General features: G+C 43.2%; 1 protein-coding gene across 4 annotated transcripts; it reads right to left on the bottom strand.

Annotated features, from left to right (window-relative positions):
* Nucleotides 1-7,285: 7,285 nt before the first annotated feature.
* Nucleotides 7,286-21,862, bottom strand: LOC100601152 (pregnancy-specific beta-1-glycoprotein 4-like). 4 transcript variants are annotated; one of them, XM_030808593.1, is made up of 6 exons: nucleotides 21,799-21,862; nucleotides 20,173-20,538; nucleotides 14,250-14,528; nucleotides 11,369-11,647; nucleotides 10,725-10,979; nucleotides 7,286-7,353 (listed from the first exon to the last, which is right to left on the bottom strand). In XM_030808593.1, exons 1-6 carry the CDS (start codon nucleotides 21,860-21,862, stop codon nucleotides 7,286-7,288), a joined length of 1,311 nt encoding a protein of 436 aa, XP_030664453.1. The 4 variants fall into 4 exon arrangements, with proteins under 4 accessions (XP_030664453.1, XP_030664452.1, XP_030664454.1 ...); XM_030808592.1 differs by lacking the exon at nucleotides 7,286-7,353 and having other exon boundaries at nucleotides 10,483-10,979; XM_030808594.1 differs by lacking the exons at nucleotides 7,286-7,353; nucleotides 20,173-20,538 and having other exon boundaries at nucleotides 10,483-10,979.
* Between the last annotated feature and the right edge of the window lie 122 nt (nucleotides 21,863-21,984).

The following is a 21,984-nucleotide window of genomic DNA, read 5'->3' as shown; positions in this document are numbered from 1 at the left end:
TCTAAAAAAAAAAAAATAAAAAAGAAAAAGAACGCGGTAAACAGGAAAGCCAAAGATCTCGGGCATCTCCAGATGATTGCCTGAACAAATTGTTTTTTCTTGGCTTCAGAACCTTTCAAGATGTATATTTCTTTGTAAGAGAAAGACATGCCAATTGTAACTTTAAGTGAGCAATCAAAATCTAGCTCCTAAAACTGAAGTATTTTAACTCTCATTCTGATAATATTTATTTTCTGAGGCACAGAAGAAAGACAAGATTAGATCAATTGTTTTTCTGCCCACTCGATCTCTTCCTACCTGCCTTCTCCCCTTTAATCAAATTTATAAATACTAAGCCTCCTGAAACCTCTTCAGAGAAAACACAAGCCACAGAGGTTTTTGCAACTCATGTTTTCCCAGGGTGCACCACCAAGCACTGGCTCAATGAAACTCAATTGGTCAAGACCCTTGCCTCACTCAGTCATTCTGGATAACTACCATGAATCCTGCAAAGCCTTTCAGTAATCTATTGCCTGCCTAGGTGATGTGTACCCAGGTGAATCAGCTCTTCATGAGTCAAACATTCGTGTTCCTTTTCTGTCTTTCCCATCCCTGCCACGCAGTGCTGTGTGCTCTGATCTGACCCCAGCTCCCAGGTTGTTTGTATTGGTCTAAGAAAGCAAGACCAGGAGGGGCAGGTTGAGAAGGAAGTAAGAGGCCAACAGCCATGGAAAGTGGCAGATGGGGCTGGCATTGCTCAAAGCCACACACCCTGGGTGCATTTTATGAATTTTTCTGGATTTGGAATCTTTTCCCTGTGTATGTATCTAGAAACTCACACTCCTCCAACTTTCTTCTCCTTACACTTTCTGTTTCTACTGCACTCGTTTATGGCCAGAGAATGGCCATGCAAATAGTTGACAATAGAGTAAAACATGACTCTTTGTGAGACCTGGAACCTGGCCTTTCTTTTTTCCAAAAGAGATTGAGATTTCTAAAAGTTAACTTTTATGCAGGGCTGTGTAGTTTTGAGTGTAGTTTTAGGGAACAGGTGCATAAGTGAAGGGTGAGACAGAAAACAAAATGCTGGCTGTTTGTCAAATCCTGAAAGTAGACGGGGAAAAAGTCATTTTTGAAGGTGGATGTCATTCAGGAGACCTTGTACAACTTAGAGTGTCCTTTTACCAGATGAAGTGGAGGATGAGGTTGAATTATGGAGTTAGGTAACAGTGGGCACATCCTTCTCTGCCTCAGTTTTTTTTTTTAATCTGTAAAATTGGGGATGATAACACTCAGGATTTTTTGGTGAGGATTCTAGTTACCTGGAAATCTCTTAGGATAGTGCCTGGTTCATAGTGTTGCATCAGTGTGAGCTGTTATAATTATGGGAATAGACAAAGGTGCCACCCTGGCCATCCAGAGTGGGGAGGAATCTCCGGTCAGGGTCCAGGCAGGCCAGCTGGAGATGAAGCTGATTAGTGGGGAAGCTTAACTTCCAGGAGTGGAAGAATTTAGGAGGAGTAAACAGAATGCACAACATTCTGTAAACATTCCTTTGCCCAACAGTAGGAATACGCAGAGTGGGTGTGGCTTCCGTGGTAATCTTTATCTCCTGGGAATCTAAGAATGTGTCCTAGAGTCAAATGGCTTTGATGTAAGCCAAACCCAGAAATGGGCTTCAGGGCTGCCTTGCACATAGCATTCATTCATCTTGAAAAAGGAAAGCATTCATCTTGCTAAAGGAATCCCCTCTTCTGGCCCAGGCCATTATTTTTGTTTTTGTACTATCCTAATTTTTAAGGTGTAAGAAGAAAAACTGAAGAGTAAAATAATGAAGTACATGTATGAAATAACAGGGTAGAATTGAGACTGGTACGTGTAAGTTAAGAGAAATTGTGTATAAATTTTGTGTGAACATAAAAAGAATTTCTTGTTGCAAACAGACCTCTCCATATAAATAATACTCATTCCCTTGAGTGGATAGCAGACCACATCACAAGAACGTTCCAGCAGAGTCATGAGAGAATGGGTAGTGTGGCTTCTTTAATTGGCAGGTTAGACTGAGTAAGTTAGTGAAGAGAAAGGAGTTGAAGGAGAAGATGGGTGAGGGCAAGAAAAATGGGAAGGGGAAAGGAAAGGACTGAAAGGAATGTTTACCAAGGGCTCATCAGGTACCAGGCTCTGTGACTAATGTCTTACACATGTTAATTGACTCTTCCACTGTCATTTTCTGATGCAGTAAGAGTCAGCCTTACATTGCAGATGAGGAAAGAGCCTGAGGGAGGTCAAATGAGTGGCCCAGGGTCATCCAGCCACTTCATAGCAGAGCTAGTGTGTTTCACTATGGTTTGTGCAGACAGAAAAGTGAGACATGGAAGGATGGCGGAGATTGCAGTTAGCCATGATTGTGCCATTGTACTCCAGCATGGGCAACAAGAGCGAAACTCCATCTTAAAAAAAAATTGTGGTGACATGATATATCTGACACTGTTAACTTAGCCTCAGAAGCTACTTCTTGTGAAATTTTAATTACAGCATTATTCTTGGAAGCAAAGGAGACAGGCATAAGCAAGGACAAATTAAGAGAGTTAAGAGTCTCATCATGATTGATAGTTTTGTTCTGACATCTTGAGAAAAGCTGTCCACAGTGTAAAGTCATCAACTTGCTGTCGTGGTTTGCAGTTTGACTGTCTCTAAGTTATGGTGTTGAATATTGGTGAGCTCTTAGTGGCCCACACCTCAGACACAAGCGTTTTCCCATGAAATTTACATAGTGTTGTCCACCTCTGGCTTATATGGCTTCAGCAACAGAGCCGCTCTTGTTCTTAATGATTTCATTGGAGAAAATTGAATTGGAAGAACTAAAAGAATTCAGGGTCAAGCCCAGTCTACCAGTGGATTATAAATACTCAAAGATAATGAACAGTGGTTCAATCTAGTAACAGGTGTACTACAGTTTTTCTTTTCAACATAGTTTTTCTCTCTATAGGAGTCTCTATTTTTAAAAGATAATTCCAGTAGGATGAATTTGTTTGCAAAATAGGTGAGTCTCACCGAACTTGCCCAGATTTTTTACCTAAGTGCGGCAAGAGTAGCAAAGGACCATAGAGGCTCTTTTTAAACTTCGCTTTGCTAGAAGTTTTTAATAAGAATCTCAGATTAAACTTCCAAAAACCTCTTGAGACTAGGAATCCAAACCAAGGCCAACTTCAGATTTTGCCTGCATTCCCTATGGGTTTATTCTATGTATATTCTCAAATATAACATCCCAGTCAAAGCCTTGGTAATATAACCAATGTTTTCAAATGTGTCCTGTTATAAAGAGAGCAGATTCTTACTGAACTTGTGCAAATAAGTTTATTACCATAAACATATGAATACTGATGAATAGTTTCCCAATTCTGGGGCACTCAGAGAGCAAAAGCAAATGTTTCCATTTTTGTTTACAAAAGTATACCAATTGCCCAAAGAAAAAAGTTCATAAATCTGGAGAATAAAACATTCAAAGAATCAGCACATTTTCAAATAGAAAATTATGAGGACATTATCCTTTTGATTATTTAGTCCAATAACATTGAGTTTTTTTCTTCTTTGTTTTGAATTTCATGAAGGTATCAGCCTGTTCATTAAAATTTTGAAAGTTCTTAGTCCAGTGGTGTGATCTTGAAGTTATCCGAAACTTGTATTCCAGAGTCCTTGTCAGAGTCTTTTCCATAAATCCCCTTGAAGAAAAAGCAATTTTGGACTGTAGCTGATTGTAAATACTTGAGGAAGAATCAAAGCAACTGTCCGGGAATGACAAAGATTTAAAATGACTATGGTTAAAAATCTAATGAGAGTTTAGTGTGGTAAAGACACAGCTCACATAGAAATCTAGTTACTTCTGTGGCGTATGACACTATGATAACATACTTGATTTCCAGAATTTCATATAATTTTTAGAATACTCATTTAAAAAAAACTTTTTTTGAGACGGAGTCTCACTCTGTCACCCAGGCTGGAGTGCAGTGGTGCGAACTCAGTTCACTGCAAGCTCCCCCTCCCAGGTTCATGCCATTCTCCTGCCTCAGCCTCCTGAGTAGCTGGGACTACGGGTGCCTGCCACCAAGCCCAGCTAATTTTGTTTTTGCCTTTTTAGGAGAGACGGGGTTTCACCGTGTTAGCCAGGATGACCTTGATCTCCTGACCTAATGATCTGCCCACCTCGACCCCCCAAAGTGCTGGGATTACAGGCCTGAGCCATCGTGCCCAGCCTAGAATACTCATATTATTAACATTCCCATAAATATTATCTAGAGAAGGTTTAGCATCACTTATCACTTATTTGAAAATGCTTTCTATATAATTTAACATATCAAATAAGGTGGTTTTTCCATTCATCTTCTGTTTCCAAACTGGATAACTGAGTTCTTAGTGTAGCCCATTCATAAATAGGGCCAAAAAAGTATAATCTTATGTATGTTGAAAAAGGTCCTTAGGTAATTCCAGTACTTCCAGCTGAAAATCATTGATTTAGTTTTAAGTTCTACCTATTACAACAAGAGTTCTCCATCCTTGTTACATGTTAGTAGTGTCAGGGAAGACTTAAAAATTACCAATGCCTGGGTCCCTCTCCAGACCTTTAAACTGGAACTAATGGGTGGGGCTTGAGCATCACTTTTAAAAATGTTTTCCAGTGATTCCAATGTGTAGCTCTATTTCCCATCAGATTTCTCTGATTTCTTGTGGCATTCAATTTTTTCTATTTTGGTATCATGAATATTTTCAGCTCTCATTTCCTGTCTTAGGCTTTATGTCTCCTGGGGTAGGGACCTTGCCTTCTCCATTTCTGTATCTTTTTTGAACACATGAACTTGTCATCAGAAAAAAATCTCAACCACACACAGGTTGTGTTCTGAGTCTCAGGTTCACATGTTAATCCTAAAGTCTTTGTTCTCCTTGAGGTCAGATGTTGCTTCTGACGAAGGGTGTGGTTAAGTCTGCAGTGCAGATGGTGGAGAAGATTTCACTCTGTTTTTAGATATAACATTGGAACTAAGAATTTTATGTCTATATGGGTGAAGGGGCAGGGATGTGTAGGAAGACAGTTCTAATTAGGATGGAGGAATTATACTAGAAAGTAGAGGTAAAGGAAGTGAGAAGGCTTAGTAAACAGAAGAAATGTGAACTTATCAAACAGGCTAGAGCAGACCCCTGGAGATTCTTGATTAAGTGAATTAACTAGATTTTAGAAAGCTAAAATGAGGCAGTCATGTGCAAGGAATGTTTCAAAGTCTGGAGACAAGAAGTCAAGCAATACTTTGAGAAGTGGTTGAGCTTTATGGGAACGGAGAGAATTACACTATTGAGACATGTTAAAAATAATGAAGAGGGTTTCACCATGTGAAATTGTGTTTCTCATTTGAATCTGAGAAACAAATGAGCAGAGGCTGGAGATAATTATGTCTAAAAGACAGTGGGGTACAGGGAGCATAAAGGCCAGGGAGAAAGGGAACTGCAGGAATTAGGGCTGAGAAACAGGATTTTAGAGGAGGAAGGAGGAGATCCAGTCCCAGATACAGGCAAATAAGACTTTTCCCTCTCCCAAGCATGGCAGTCAGCCCTGCAGGAACCAGGATAAGAGAAAAGGCCATCATACCTGCCAGTCTTCCTGAAATACAGAAATGACATCATGGCTGCTCTAATGGATTATGGCCAGGAATACGTCCTGCTCCTGAAGGAGCTGTCACGGAAAGAAAAGAAAAGAAGTAATGAAGGTGATGTTATTTCACATGGGGGAGCCTCAGGAACAAGCATGTAACATGAGGTACTCTAGAATTGTTTCTTCAAGGACTACATTGTTTCTGTTGGAAAATTGATGGGAGATGATGATATTCTTGCAGTTCTTTTTCCCTCCCACCATGTTTCTAGGTTGGTGATCAGTCCTCTGTCAATTCTCTACTGCACTCAGATATTTTGGAAGGTTTCAGATGTGAGAAAGGCTGATTGCTATTTTCTATGTCATTAGAACTTGCCACCTTTGCACCTTTTCATGGTTGCATCTTTTTCTCAGTGTCTCTGTTGTGGCAGCCATGAATGAGACCCTGCCTGGTCTCCATGGCAGGGAACTGATTGACAGAAGGCCCACATCAGCGCATTTCAAATTCACCACCTCCTTTGCACAGAAAGCTTCTTTCCCACAGGCTCCCAGCAAGGGCGTGAAAGCAAGCCTAGTTCTCTGAGGCTCTTTTTAACTCTAATGGGTGACTGGTTGGAGGACTCCCCATCAGCCTTGCAAAAACTCTTAGAACTGCATTGGTACCTAAAACTTCTTTCTCTTTCTTTTTCACAGGAATTAGCTCTGTATAGTGGTCTGTGGGTTCTCCCATGCTACCTTCATGCGTGTCCCACATTCCCTCACAGGTGTCTTCCCTGATCAATTATCTTATATGTCTAATCCCATCTTGGATGCATCTCAGTTGGTAAAAACTAACATACCAGGCTTGATTCTTTGCACTCAGCTTTTTTTCTTTCTCTCCCACAAGCAGTCAGTAACCATGTCCTCGTGTTTTATGTGTTACCTATTTTTCCATATACATATGGAAAAAGGTAGGTACTGTTGAGGGTTACTTCCTATGTGCCAGGCCCTGTGCTAAATACTTTACCTGTATCTCATTTAATCCACACAATAACCCTGTCATGTAGACATTATTTCCATTTTGCTGATGAGAAGACAGAAGCTTAGAGTGGTGTAAAAACTTTCCTGGTGTCATATGGCTAATGACAGGTGGATCTGAGATTTGATTCTAGGACTATTTGACCTCAAGGCTAATGATGATGGTAGTAATATAGCAGCTGACATTGGTTCCTCTGTGTGTGGCATCTTGTTTCATTGACTGCATTAAACCTTTAAAGAATGGTATGAAGAAAGCACTCTCATTGCAATTTTCAGGTGAGGAATCAGACGTTCAGAGAAGTTGAGTCTTGTGCAAGAAATGTATAACTGTAAACTCTCACATTAAGAAAGAAGAAAGATCTCAGGTGAACAATCTAATACTTCAGGATATGAAAGAAGAATAAACTAAACCCAAGCACAGCGAATGAGAGAAATAATAAGGATTAGAGTAGATATAAATAAAATGGAGAATGGAAAGAAACAAAATTAATGAAACCAAAAGTTGATTCTTCAAAATAAAATCAACAAAATTGACAACCATTAACTAGATTGACTAAGAAAAAAAGAGAAAAGTTTAAAATTACTAAAATCAGAAATGAAAATGGACTCCGAGCATGGTGGGTCACGTTTTAGTCCTAGCATTTTGGGAGGTCACAACCGAAGGATTTCTTGAGACCAGGTGTTTGGACCAGCATAGGTAACCTGAGGGGACTCTGTCTCTACAAAAAAAAAAAAAAAAAAACAACGAATTAGCTTGGCACGGTGGCATGCACCTGTAATCCTAGCATCTTGGGAGGCTGAAGAAGGAGAATTGCTTGAGCCCAGGAGGTTGAGACTGCAGTGAGCCATAATCACACCACTGAATTCCATCCTGGGCTGGCCGGCAGAGTGAGAGTCTGTCTCTCCCTCTTCAAAAAAAAAGAGAAATGAAGCATGAAGAGATTACTACCAATTCTAATAAAATAATGATTACAAAAGTGCTATAAATAATTGTATGCCAATAAATTGGATAACCTAGATGAAGTAGACAAACTCCTAGAAACACACAAAAATATGAATAGAACTATAATCAGTAATAAGATTGAATCAATAAAAGCATTTGATGAAATTCAATATTTTTTCATAATAAAAACATTCTAAGATTAGAAGGAAACCACCTCAACATAAATTCGATATGTGAAAAATCCAATGCTAACATCATACTCCATGGAGAAAGACTGAAAGCTTTCCCTGTATGAGCAGGAAGAAGACAAGGATGCCTGCTTTTGACTATTTTATTCAACATAGTATTGAAAGGTCTAGTCAGAAAAATTAGGCAAGAGTTTAAAAAAAGACATTCAAATTGGAAGGAAGGAATAAAATTATTTCTGTTTACTGATAACTTGAACTTATATGTAGAAAATCCTAAAGATGGAACAAACCTATTAGAATTAAGAAATAAATTCAGCAACGTTGCACAATACAAAATCAACATTCAAACATCAGTTCTATTTCAACACACTAACCATGAAAAATCTGAACGGAAATTAAGAAAAAAAGATTTCAATTTATATTAACATCAAAAAGAATAAAATATTTAGGAATAAGTTTAAGCAAACAGGTGAAATAATTATACCTGAAATCTACAAAATACTGCTGAAAGAAATGAACTATGACATCAATAAATTGAAAGATATATTTTGTTTTCGTGAATTGGAAGACTCAATATTGTTAGGAGGACAGTGCCACCCAAAGTGAGCTGCAGATTCAATACAATTCCTATCAGAATCTCCGTGACATTTTTGCAGAAAAAGAAAAATCTGTCCTAAAATTTATATTGAATCTCATGACTCTAAATAGACACACAGCTTTGAAGAGGAAGAATGAAGATGGAGGACTCACACTTCCTGATTTCAGCATTTACTACAAAGCCCCAGTAATCAATACAGTGTGGTACTGGCATAAAGGAGGACATAGAAATTAGTGAAATATAATAGCCCAGGAAGAAATGCTTGCATATATGGCCAAATGATTTTCATCGAGTGTGCCAAGATCGTTCAGTGGGGAAGGGACAGTGTTCTCACCAAATGATATTGGGAAAGCTGGATATCCAAGGGCAAGAAGAGTGGAACCTTTACCTAACATCATGTACAAAAATTAACCCACAATAGATCAAAGATCTGAATGTAAGAGCAAAAACTATACAACTCTTAGAAGAAAAGCTTCATGATACTGGATTTCAGAATGATTTCTTTGTTGTAACATCAAAAGCATAGGCAACAAATAAAATGGATAAAATGGACTTCATAAAAATCAAAATGTTTTACGTATCAAAGAACATTATCAAGAAATTAAAAAGGCAACCCATGAAATGATACAAATATTTACAAATTATATGTGTGATAAGAAATTAACTTCCAGAATACATGAAAAGCTACAAGTCAACAACAGCAAGCGTCCAAAAACCCAATTACAAAATGAACAAAGGATTAAAATAGAGTTTTCTCCAAGGAAGATATACAAATATCCAATAAGCTCACGCAAAGTTCCTCAGCGTCACGAATACTTAGAGATATGCAAATCAAAACCACAATGTTACACCAGCTCACACACTTTAGGATGGCTTTGATAAACAACAACAATGGCAGCAACAAAAAGCAACAGGTGTTTTCAAGTAGATGGAAAAATTGGAGCTCTAGTGCATTGCTGATGGGAATGGGAAACGTTATAGCCACTGTAAAAAGTGCTGTGGCTCTTTCTCAAAAAATTAAACAACAAATTGCCATTTGATCCAGCGATTCCACTTCTGGACATACTCCCCATAGAACTGAAAGAAATTTGAACAAATATTTGTACACTGATGTTCAGAGAAGCATTACTCACAATAGCCATAAAATGGAAACAACTGAAAAGTCCATTGAAAGAGAAGTGGGTAGGCAAATGAGGTGTATCTATACATTGAAATGTTATTCAACCTTAACAAGGAATAAAATTCCAATACATCGTGCAAAATGGATGAACCTTGAAGATATTATGCTAACTGAAATAAGCCACACACAAACAGATAATTATTATATAATTCCATTTATAAAAGGTAGTTAGAATAGCCAGTTATGTAGAGACAGAAAGTAGAATGGTGGGTGCTAAGGGTTAGGGGGAGAAGGAGTGAGAGTTATTGTTTATTGGGTACAGAGGTTTAATATGGTAAGAGGAAAAAGTTCTGGAAATGGATAGTGTGATGGTTACACAACACCAAATTGCACACTTAGAAATAGTTAATGGTAAGTCTTATATGAGATATATATAAAGTGTGTGGTAGTCTTACCCTCTCTATAATTACACACTTTTTGGCACTGCCCCTTTCCTGCCATGCAGAACCCCAGGGGTGAATCTCCCTATTTCTCCAGCTCTGTGTCAGTCACTGTCCTCTGTAGTGAGTCCCACGTGCTGTGCCCACAGCCTCATACAGCTGGTGACTTCAGAGCCAGGACGCAGCTCCGGCGTCTGCCCTGAGGCTCCCTCTCTTCTCATTTTCCTGCAGCATGGCCCGGGGGAGGCTTGTCTTCAACTGGAAGCTCGATTTAGCCAAATTCAGGACAGGCCACCAGGGCTCTTTCTCCACACATGCTGGTCCCACCCAAGGTGGAGTCAGGCATGGCCAGTCACCAGAGGAGCCCGGAGCAGAGCAGGAAGCAGAGTCTGAGCTGCTCCTCCCTCACCCAAGGGGCTTCCTCCTCTCATTTGGGGGAAAAGTGTGAGCTTGTTTCAAAGCATCAGATGTTCTTTGTAGCTCATTTAACAGGTACAAGCAAACAAAGACGTGGCAGAAGGGGATGTGTTGGTGACAGTGAGAATCTACTACATAGGGCTCAGGGCTGATAAAGCCCCCTCCCTACCTTTCTCAGGCCAGACACAAAGTCAGCCATGAGAAAACAGAAAAACAAGAAGAGAGTCTGTAGAGACAAATTGGGAGGGTTCAGGAGCAGAATTTGGGATTTGCTTGTGCCCATGGGACACAGGCTGGGAATAAGAATGTTTTCCTGCGTCTTCTCTGAAAGCCGGATAGACTCCACCAAAAACCCTATTGCCAAGGATGCTGGGATCCACTTACCAGAGACTTTGACTGTTATGGATCTGGAGCTTTCCTTGCCAGTGGCTGAGTTACGAACAGAGCAAGCATAGAGCCCGCTATGCTTTGTAGTAATTTGGGGGATAGAGAGATTTTGTCCTGATTGCTGAAACTTCCCATTAATTGTCCAAGAATATTCTGCCGGTGGGTTAGAGTCCGCGAAGCAGGACAAGTAGAGGTTTTCTCCTTTATGGTAATAGGCGAATGAAGGGTAAATGCTGGGGAGGTCTGGACCATCTGGAGCAAAAAGAATAAAGCCACAGGTGATGTCATCCACGGGAAGGGGATGCTCCTGGTCTCTTAAAGGGACACAGTGACCCTCTGAGCCAAGACACACCCTCAAGTCCCAGCCAAACCCCCTCTATGTTCACTGAGCCGAAGCCTGAGGTCTTCACCTGTTTCTCCCATCACAAGCTGTGGGCCACAAGTCTCCCATGACAAGAGCGTCCCCTCCCCTTATATTCTTGGTTAAGGCTGTGCCAACCCAGGGCAGGGAGTCATGGCCAGCTCAGATGTCCAGAAGTAAAGGTGTCTATACTTGGAACGGAGGAAACTGAGAGGCCTGGCCTCTGGTCATTTGGATTTAAGCTTGTGTCCTGGCCCACAGAGGAACAAAAGATACTCACAGAGGACATTCAGGGTGACTGGGTTACTGCGGATGCCACCATCTCGTTCCCGTATTTCACATTCATAGGGTCCTGTTTCATTTCTCATGACACTGGGTAGAATGAGGATCCTGTTTTCAATGGGTCGCTTTACCCTGGGACTGACTGGGAGTCTCCGACGATTTATCCACCACCTGTAGGTGTAGTTCTTACTCTTAGGTTCGCAGGTGAAGGTTAAGACATCCTTATTCTCCCTGGGGTATAAGTTGTTGATGGTGATGTAGGGCTTGGGCAGCTTCGCTGTGTGGATAACAGAGAGAAGATTGTCCTGTGTGGCACCTTTGATTCCTCTACAGGCATCCTTCAATCAGAGTTGACATCTCCCACCTCTCAGCCCACTGTAGTCCTTGAAAGCCAATAGCTGTTGCATGTGTCACAAGACAGATGCATGATTATCTAAGGGCTCAAAGACTGTGAGGCCGTCTGCTCTGTCTTAGGGAAGCACAGACTTTCTCAAGTGTCAATTGAGAAGCAGTGTTGGTTCATGGACAGACACATCAGTGGGAGTCACAGCCCCTGGTACCCCTCCCAGTAACTCCCTAATCAGTTGACTGGCTGGCTCTCCTTGGGATCCTTACCAGGAATGTGCAACTGCTGGGCCCCTTCCAAATTCCATCCTACTTTTCCCCCCTAGATGTGATTTCTCTGCAGCTTCCATTTCCAAGGACATTCTAGAGATGAGTTATAATGGGACTTCCCATTGTCCTGAAACCCTGAAGATACTGAGCAGCCAGGCCTGGGACTGGATGTTTCAGCAGAAATAACACAGGGGAGAGCAGAGTCAAGCCTGGAGGTCAGTTCTGTCATCAGGCAGTGGAGGCACAAGGTGGGGCAGTTTTTTGCAGGTGTTTCATGAGGACTTACTTGAACCAGTGCCTTCTAAAGATAGAACAGAATGCAAGGAATGATATAGAAAGAGTGAAGGGGACAGGCAAGAGCTGGTGGCTTTGGAGCAGAACCATGTTCCCTGTCCTGGGTTCTTTAAGTTTCCTCTCCTTCTGCAGAGGGCAAGTGAGGACCATGTGGATCTTTCCAGAAATACATGTGGACATTTGCAAATGCAGAACTGACTAGTGGAAAGGGTGGGAATAAACTGCTAGAAATCTGATCCTCATGGGCCATGTGTGCTTGATGGATATGAGACAAACTTGGAGAGAAGTCTCGCAAATACTTTCTTTCACTGGACATTCTACTCTCTGATTCCATGTGTTTGACTACTCTAGGGACCTCATGTAAGTGGATTCCAGAGTGAATATGAGAAGAGACTGCTGGTTGCCAGGAGCTGGGAGTGGGGAGAATCAGAAGTTGTTCATGGCTGTGCAGTTTCAGGTACGCAAGGTGGGGAGGTTCTAGAGATCTGCTGTACAGCTTGATGCCTATAGTTCACACAGATTGAGTATTTCTTCTGCATAAGACTTAGGACAAATAGTGTTTTGGATTTCTGACATTTTTTGATTCTGAAATATTTGTCATATATTTACTGGTTTAGCATCCCAAATCTGAAATATTCAAAATCTAAAATGTTCCATACTGGCCATGCTGCACTCGTATATTTTTGAAGGCTTTGGGATGTGAGAAAGGCTGATTGTTATTTTCTGTGTCATCAGAACTTTCCACCTTTTCATGGTTGCATCTTTTTCTCAGTGTTTCTGTTGTGGCAGTCATTAGTAAGAGCCTGTCATGTCAGATTTCGGACAGAGTTTTCTAATTCTGCAAAAAATGTTACTGGGATTCTGGTAGGGGTTGCATTGAATCTGCAACTCACATTGGGTAGTATTGTCTTTCTAACAATGTTGATTCTTCCAATCCATGAAAATTAAATGTCTTTCCATATATTGATATCATCTTTAATTACTTTCAGCAATGTTTTGTAGTTTTCAGGGTATAATCATTTGACCTTTTTGGTTAAACTTATTCCAAAATATTTTATTCCTTTTGATGTTAATGTGAATTGAAATTCTTTCCTTAATTTCCTTTGAGATTGTTCATTGTTAGTATATAGTCTAAAGAATGATCTAGAAAGAGTGAAGGGGACAGGCAAAAGCTGGTGGTTTTGTAGCAGAAACATATTCCCTGTCCTGGGTTTTTGATTTTCCCTCTCCCTTTGCAGAGGGCAGGTGGCTCTTCCCTGACAGCTAGATAGACTGCACTGGAAAACATATTGCCAATGCTCCAGGGATCCACTTACCAATGACTATGATCCTCTTGATTATGAGATTTGTTCCTCCAGTGGCTGAGTTATTGATGAAAGAGACATAGACCTCTCTATATGTTTTAGTTATTTGGGGGATAAAGAACACTTGTGCTGATTGCTGGAACTTCCCATCAATCAGCCAAGAATGCTCTACCAGTGGGTGAGGGTCTGTGAGGCAGGAGAGCTTGGGGACTTCTCCTGTATGGTAATAGGTGTGTGAGGAAGAAATGGTGGGGGCATCCAGGCCATCTGGAGCAAGGAGAATAAAGTCACAGGAGATATTGTCAGAGGGAAGGGAAACTCCTGGTCTGTGGAAGGGCCACAGTGGCCCTGTGAGCCAAGTCACAACACTGAAGTCCCAGCCAAATCCCCGCTGTGTTCACTGATCTGGAGCCTGAGACATTCACCTGTTTCTCCCATCACAAGCTGTGGACCCTGAGTCTCCATGACAGGAGCAGCCTCTTTTCTCCAATTGTTGATCAAGCCTAGGCCTACTCTGGTTTGCCTGGGGCAGAAAGTCATGGCCAGCTTTGATGTCCAGGGGTAAAGGTCTCTGTACTTGGACCTGAGAGGGACTGAGAGGCCTGGCCTCTGGCCATGTGTATTTGGGATGGCAGCCTGGCTCCCAGAGGAACAGAAGATACTCACGGAGGAGATTCAGAGTGACTGGGTCACTGCGGCTGGCACTCACTGGGTTTTGTATTTCACATTCATAGGGTCCTGTAATATCCTTTGTGACACCAAATAGAAAGAGGGTCCTGTTGGTTTTGGACAGCTGCAACCTGTGCGTCACAGGGAGGCTCTGACCATTCATCCACCACAGGTAGCTTGCATCTGGAGTCTCAGGATCACAGGTTAAGATCACCATATCCATGTCCTCCCTGGGGTTTAAGTTGCTGCTGGAGATGGAGGGCTTGGGAGTGTCCACTGTGTGGAAAACAGAGAGAAGATTGCCCTGTGTGGCACCTTTGATTCCTCTAAAGGAATTTTTCAATCAGAGTTGGCATTTCCCACCTCTCAGCCCACCCAACTCCTTAAAAGCCCATGGCAGGTGTGTGTGTTACAAAAGAGATGCATGGCAATCTGAGGGCTCAGAGATTGTGAGGCTGCCTGCTTTATGTGGGAGAAGCACAGACTTTCTTAAGTGTGAATTGAGCAGCAGCATTGGGTCATGGAAAGACACAAGACCAGCAGGCACAGCCCCTGGTGCCTCTGTGAGTCCCTCCTTCTCCAACTGCCTGCCTGGCCCACCTTGTGGTCCTCACTTGGAGCATGCAGTGCTGGAATCTTCTTAGTTTCAGTCTTACTTTGTCCCCCAAGCTATGTTTTATCTGCAGCTTCCCTTTCCAAGGACATCCTAGAGATGGATGATGGAACTTCCCATTGTCGTTAAACGATTTGGGTACTGGAAAGCCTGGCCTGGGGCTGGGTACTTCAGCAGAAATAACACAGGGGAGAGACCAGAGTCAAGCCTGGAGGTCAGTTCAGTCATCAGGCAGTGGAGCCACAAGGTGCGGGAGTTTTCACCTGTGTCTCATAGTGACTGACTTGAGCCAGTGACCTCTAAAGATAGAGAAGAGTCGAAGGAATGGCCTACAAAGAGTGAAGGGGACAGGCAAGAGCTGATAGCTTTGGGCCAAGACCATGTTCCCTGTTCTGGGTCCATGATGCTCCCTTCCCCCTGTAGAGGGCAGGTGAGGACCATGTGGATCTTTCTAGAAATACATGTGGATGTTTACAAATACAGAACTGAATGGTGGAAAGGTGAACATGAACTGATGATGGAAGCCTGGCCCTCATGGACCATATGTGTTTGGTGGATATTAGACCAATATTTGGGAAGAAGTCTTGCAGACATCTTCTCTCATTAGACATTCTACTCTCTGATTCTGAGTTTGACTACTCTATGCACCTCATATCAGTTGATTCCAGAGTGAATCAAAGGGTAGAATGGTAGTTTCCAGGAGTTGGGATCAGGGGAATAGAGCGTTGTTCCCTGCGTGTGCAGTTTGAGTTACGCGGGACGAGGATGTTCTAGAGATCTCCTGTACAGCCTCATGCCTATAGTTCATACAGATAAACTGCTCCTTATGCAGAGAGCTTAAAACCAAGTGTTTTGGATTTCTATTTTTTTTTATTTTGGAATATTTGCGGTATATATGCAGGTTTAGCATCCCCAATCTGAAAAATTTATAATCCAAAATGCGCCAGTGAGCACTTCTTTTAAGCATCACATCGGTGGTCAGAAGTGTTGAGATTTGGAGCATTTCAGATTTTGGATTTCTGGATTTGGGATGCTCAATTTGTGATACTGTAATTTTCCCATAAAAAGTTGTCAGGAGTTTAGACCTCATGTTATGTTCTGACTCTAGTAACAACAACAAAAAAAAAATTTGGAGAAACATTAAAATGTTTTCTTAAGTCGAAAATTTTACTGATGGTCCAAACATCTAAGATCAATTGCTGGTAGTAGTATTTCACTTGAGACCAAAATAAGGTTTAGGTGTGCCATGAATTCCAGCAGGATCACATTATGCTCAAAGAAGCATGCCAAAGTTGATTTGAAATTCGCAACTCCTTAAGTAGAGAGAGTCCCTTTAAAAGGACAGAACTGGTCAGTGCCTCAATTACATAAAGGGAGGAATGATGCCAAATTAAAAGAAGCGATGTGTGTTATGTTAGTAAATATAGAAAGAACTCCCTACTTCTAATTTTTGTGCAGAGTTAGGAAAAATGGGGAGGACCCCAAAACAGGCATGTGAAATGCTTTCTTCATTTTCTCTTAAGCTCAGGAAACACCACTAGGGTTTAAGTTTGTGTGAATTAGGAAGAGTCTAAGTGAGATGCCAATGGCTCGTGTGTCTCCCCACACGAAGAACTCCACCATATGAAAACGGCATCATCATGAGGAAACAGTTGTATGTGGCACAGGCAGTAAAACCATCAGATAGCGCCCACCTGGCCACCTCCAACTGGTCCCCAAAACCACCAGTATTCCCATTACGTGTATGTTACAGCCTTTGTAGTTGTCCCACAACTGCAAAATTTAAAAATTGCTATTGTCAAAACAAAATATTAAATATGAAGTTGAATATGTTGTTCCACTTTTTTTTCTCCACTCTTTTTGAACTTTCCTGTTTCAGTTTTGGAAGTTTCTATTGACACATCCTCAAGCTAGGGATTCCTTCCTCAGCTGTGTGTAGTCTACCAGTAAGCATCAAAAGCATTCTTCATTTCTCTAACAGCATTTTTCTTTCTGAGACAGAGTCTCACCCTGTCGCCCAGGCTGCAGTGCAGTGGCATGATCTCAGCTCACTGCAAGCTCCATCTTCCGGGTTCACGCCATTCTCCTGCCTCAGCCTCCCAAGTAGCTGGGACTACAGGCGCCCGCCACCACTCCTGGCTAATTTTCTGTATTTTTAGTAGAGACGTGGTTTCACCATATTAGCCAGAATGGTCTCTATCTACTGATCTTGTGCACGCCTCGGCCTCCCAAATTGCTGGGGTTATAGGTGTGAGCCACTGTGCCCAGCCATCTCTGAGGGATTTTAGCGAGTTGTTGACTTCTGAGTTTGTTCAGGTTTTTACTTAGTGTTAGAACCGAGAGACAAATTTCAAGCTTGTTATCTGCCTGACAGGAAGCCAGAAGTCTCTAGGAAGTGACCGGAGAATGTGAGCTCCATGGCAGCTTGAGGATGGAGTCACGAGTGAAACGGGTGAAATGAGCCCATGGGCTTTGGGGACTGCAGGCCTGTACAGCCTCTGGCACCTTGGTGAATCAGTGCAAAGATTACAACAGTGACAGCAAACTAGCATGGCTGACTCCATCTGGCATCTAGTCTCAGGCTGGCTGTCCTCACTCATTCCTGGGCATAGGCCAGGCTAACCTTGGGAGGAATTTAGTTTATGGTTTAACTTTGAAGCAAGAATGATAATAGTTCCTCCATAAAACTAACACCCTTACTTTGCCCAGGGACTGCCTTTGTAAAACTAGTGAAAGACCATGAGATTAAGATGATAGGAGGGAACTGAATTCTGCTAAAATGTAGGCACAATTTCTATAATCCCTGACTGCTCATATGTCATTTGGCCAGAGTTTACAAAATTTGTAACTAATTGCTCCTGTAGATAACATCACTATTGTAGAACGTGAGATTGGTCTTTTGAGATGTTTCTCATTCTTTTGCATTCTGGCAACCGGCTGACCTCATCCATACCTATGACTAATGGCTCAGCCAGTCATGTGGTCCCTACCTAGAGGCAGATTCAAGCACAAACAGATCATTTCCCTCCGCCCGCATGATTCCATCACCAAACAATCAGCATTACTCATTTTTTAGTCCTGTGCCCCTGAAACTATCCTTGAAAATCTCTAACCCCTGATCCACCGGGGAGGCTGATTTGAGTAATAGTAAACCTCCGTCCTCTTGTTTGGCAGACTTGGAGTCGTTAAAATCTTTCTTTACTACAAATCACCATTTCAATAAATTTTTTTTGTATGTGTGCAGGAGGCCAGAAGAACTTGTCTGGCAATTATAAGAGTGGATGGAGGAACTGTCTATCCCTGTCCCATGGTCTTGTCCACAGGTCAGCCTCACAAAGGGAAAGAGCCCTGGATGGGAATACAGTGGAAGGTCATTCTCTTAGTGACCTGGGGACATTGGCTCGAGATGAAGCCTGGCGGGAGTGGCAATTCCAGTGATTTCTGCACCTTTCCTATTTCCTGGGAGGTGGGCCAGGCCACAGTGTCAGCGGAAAGGGAACAGAACAGCCAGCCTAGTTAGAGGGAGTGTCTGGGGAAGGCCTAGGGGTGGAGGAAGAAGCTGTGCAGGACAGGGCTTGCCAGTCAGAATGAAGTGGGAGGAAGACGAGGGACACAGAGAAGCAGAGAGAGGCAGAGACACCATGGCAGTGAGCAGTGAGGGCTACACTGACTTCAGAGACCCCAGGGACCAGGTGCCCCCAGTTCCACAGTCCAGGACCAAGGAGCCCCGAGAACCCTCCGGTGGCCAGAGAGCTTCAGAGTTACATGAGGTGGGGTGGCTTTAGCTGCAGGAGGTAGTGGGGGGATGAAACATGGGTGTCAGCCTCTGAAGGACAAGGGACAGGTGTGGCTAGAACCTCCTAGGATTCTGCATCCAAGATCCCGTCTCTAAAGAGGTTTTGGATCATTCATTTCTTCATTCGATTCCTTCATTTGTTATGTGAGAACTCCTGAGTGTGTGTCTCTCGCTGGCCCTCTGCTGTAGCCGGTTGTGAGTGAGGAAAGAAAACAAGGTCCTCTCCTTGATCCTCTAATGACAGTGACATGGATACTTTGGGAAACACGGGATTTCAGGTTCAATGATGGGGGTTAAGATTTGAGGGAGAGGTCTGGACTTTTTTTTTGCACTGACTCTGACGGTTGAGGCAGGTGATTTAGTTCTGGGGTACAGACTAATGAGCTGACCATTTGCTCTCACTCCTCTGAGGTTTGGATGCCTGAGAAGAAAGGATTTGAGCCAATAAATGACTATGGGTCCTTGGAACCCAGTAAGCCCTCAGTTCTGGTGGAGGAGAGGATGGGCCTGTGGCTGCAGACAGACCTCATGTGACCCTGATCTCCCCTTTGTGTTTGTGTGACTCTGGTTCAGTGACTGTGCCTTCCTGTGCCTCAGTATTCTCTGAATCAAATAAGATAAATGGCAAATGGACTGTGGCTTTTCATGCTATCTGTGAATAAATTTTAAATTATTCACAGTCACCTGACCTAATGCTTGGCACAGTGGAGGTGTTCACACAAACAGCATTTATTATTAATTTGCTTCCATGAGAAAGCACCTTTATGTCAGATCCCTGTGGACAAGCTGCTACCAGGTACATTTTCTCTCTTCTGTTTCTGCTTCTGGAGACATTAGACTTTCTATGGACTGTCTTAAGCCTCCCAAGGCAGTTGGCTGATGGTCTACAAAGCTCGTCTTTCTGTCCTCTCCACTCTGAGTCTCAGGTGAAGAAAGCTCTGTCCTTGCCCAGATGAGGCTCTGAGGGCTGAGCCCTGGCTGGTGAGCAGCTCCAGGAGACACAGTCCTCAGACAGCTGGTAAATCCTTGGTCCCAGTAAGCCCTGCCGAAGAAGCCACAGCCCAGCCCTGGCACAGGCTCCTCAGCTTTATCTGGAGTAAGGATTTAGGGACAGGGATTTGGGGTTGAGGTTTCTAGGGCTGAGCTTCTCTGAGAGTATCTCAGGTGCCCCTCAGGCCAAGCCATACTCAGTTCTCCAGGGTCTTTCTCAGGGTGAAATTTATGAAGAGGGCATGAGGTGCTTGGCTGAAACTGATCTCCTGCTACTGAGTCCCCACATCAGACTGTCCTTCCTCTGCAGCAAGTGTCTGCAGGGTCTGGATGCGGGAAAGGAATTCTGATCTGTTGAAATTTGTCTCCTCTGTGTGTGTCCTGCACTAAATGCCCAAACCCCAGCATGGGACATAATGCAGAGAGGGACACAGGCACAGTCCATGCCTGACAATCCTGTGTGTGTGAAGTAGAAATGATCCCTGCCCCCCAACACCCAGGGATCATGTGGAATCACTCACGGTATAAGGTGTAGGTGAAATGTGCAGATGCTCCTCTAATCCCATCACCTCGCTGTCTGATGTTTAAGGTGTAGGATCCTGCGTCCTCCCGGGTGACATTCTGGATCAGCAGGGATGCATTGGAATATAGTGTTTCTCGTCCACTGTATGCAGGCCCAGATAAAATTATTTGACTGGCTACTACATATGATGTAATGTAATGCTGGAGGTCCATCATTCGCCCTTTGTGCCAGCTATAGCTGGCAAGATTATGGGGCAAATTGTGGACAAGTAGAAGAACATCCTTCCCCTCAGAAACTTTGGGTGGCTGGGCTTCAATCATGACTTGGGCAGTGGTAGGTGGGTTCCAGAAGTTTAAAAGCGATGCTAGGAGGTGGAGAGAGCATCAGTTAATATTGAGACCTATGTATTGGGGTGAAAAGATGGGGCCCTGGGTCCTGAGAAGTTCTCTTCAAACCTCAGCCTTGAAGACACACACACACACACATACATGCCCATAAAAACACATACACACACAAAAGGGGCATGTATGTTTGTGTGTGTGTATATGTGTGTGTGTCCTACTGTCCTACTAGGTCAAGGCCAGCAGCATGACCCCCATTCCTTCAACACTTCTGACCTTGGCATTTTTCTGTTTGGAATCCTCTTCCCCGGGGGTCCGCACAGCCCCCTCCACAGTGCCCTCAGGTCCTGCTCACATCAGAGCATCCTTAGACTTCTTTCCTGACACCTCCTTCAGAGACCCTCGGTCTTCCCTTTCTGACCTTTCCCTGCTCTGCTCCCTCCAGGGTTCTTGTCAACACTTGACCTCACATTCTAGATCTCTTTCCATGTCTCTCTTCCTCCCCATGACAGCGTGAGCTCCGTGAGGACAGGGACTTTTGTGATCTTAGTTGCACCCCAGTGCCTGGAATAGGCTGCAGACTCCTGTAGATGTGAGAGTTCTCAGGGCCCTCCACGCCCTGGGTGTTTTTGTTTTCTCCCAATTGTCGAGGGTTTGCTGAGGACAGTGTTTCATGCCCTGTTTATATTTTTATTTGAAGTGTCATCTGATATAGTTATTATTATCATTTTTCAAAATGTGGTTGCCCCTTATGATTAATCAGGAAAGCAGAACACTTAAGATTTTCCTACCTCTTACCAATTCCTGTTCAATGTGGCTTTCCTGTTTTGACCCCTGTCCCTCTCTGGTGTATTTTCCCCTATCCAGGCTCCAACAGAGCCTTCTTTCCTTCTTTTTTTCTTTTTTTTTCTTTTTTTTTTTTGTAACAGAGTCTCGTACTGTTGCCCAGGCTGGCGTGCCGTGGCTCTATCTCGGCTTACTGCAACTTCTGCCTCCCGGGTTCACGTGATTCTCCTGCCTCAGCCTCCCGAGTAGCTAGGATTACAGGAGCACACCAGCATACCTGGTTAATTTTTTGTATTTTTAGTAGAGACAGGGCTTCACTCTGTTGGCCAGACTGACCTTGAACTCCTGATCTCGAGCTCCTGATCTCGTGATCCACCCACCTCAGCCTCTCAATGTGCTGGCTTCTTTTATTTTTTAGAACCCCATCCTCTCCAGGAGACCCCATCCCGTCACTCTGCTTCCTCCTCCTGTCCTCTCCCAGGAAGTTCTCTCCTCACCTGTGAGCAGGAGCCCCTTCCAGGTGATACGCTGTGTGCAGGGAGGGGCTGAGACGAGCCCCATTGTCTCTGCTGCCTGTGTGTTCTCCTCTGTGGAGATGAGCCTAGGATGCAGAAGCTTCCTGAGCACGGCTGTCAGCTGTGCTGTCCTTCCTCCTTCTGTGCTGAGCCTCTTCCTGGGGCAGG

The sequence above is a fragment of the Nomascus leucogenys genome, unplaced genomic scaffold (genome assembly GCF_006542625.1).
Source record: "Nomascus leucogenys isolate Asia unplaced genomic scaffold, Asia_NLE_v1 000763F_92548_qpd_obj, whole genome shotgun sequence".
Classification (NCBI taxonomy): domain Eukaryota; kingdom Metazoa; phylum Chordata; class Mammalia; order Primates; family Hylobatidae; genus Nomascus; species Nomascus leucogenys.
This window is presented reverse-complemented; position numbering and strand designations above follow the sequence as displayed.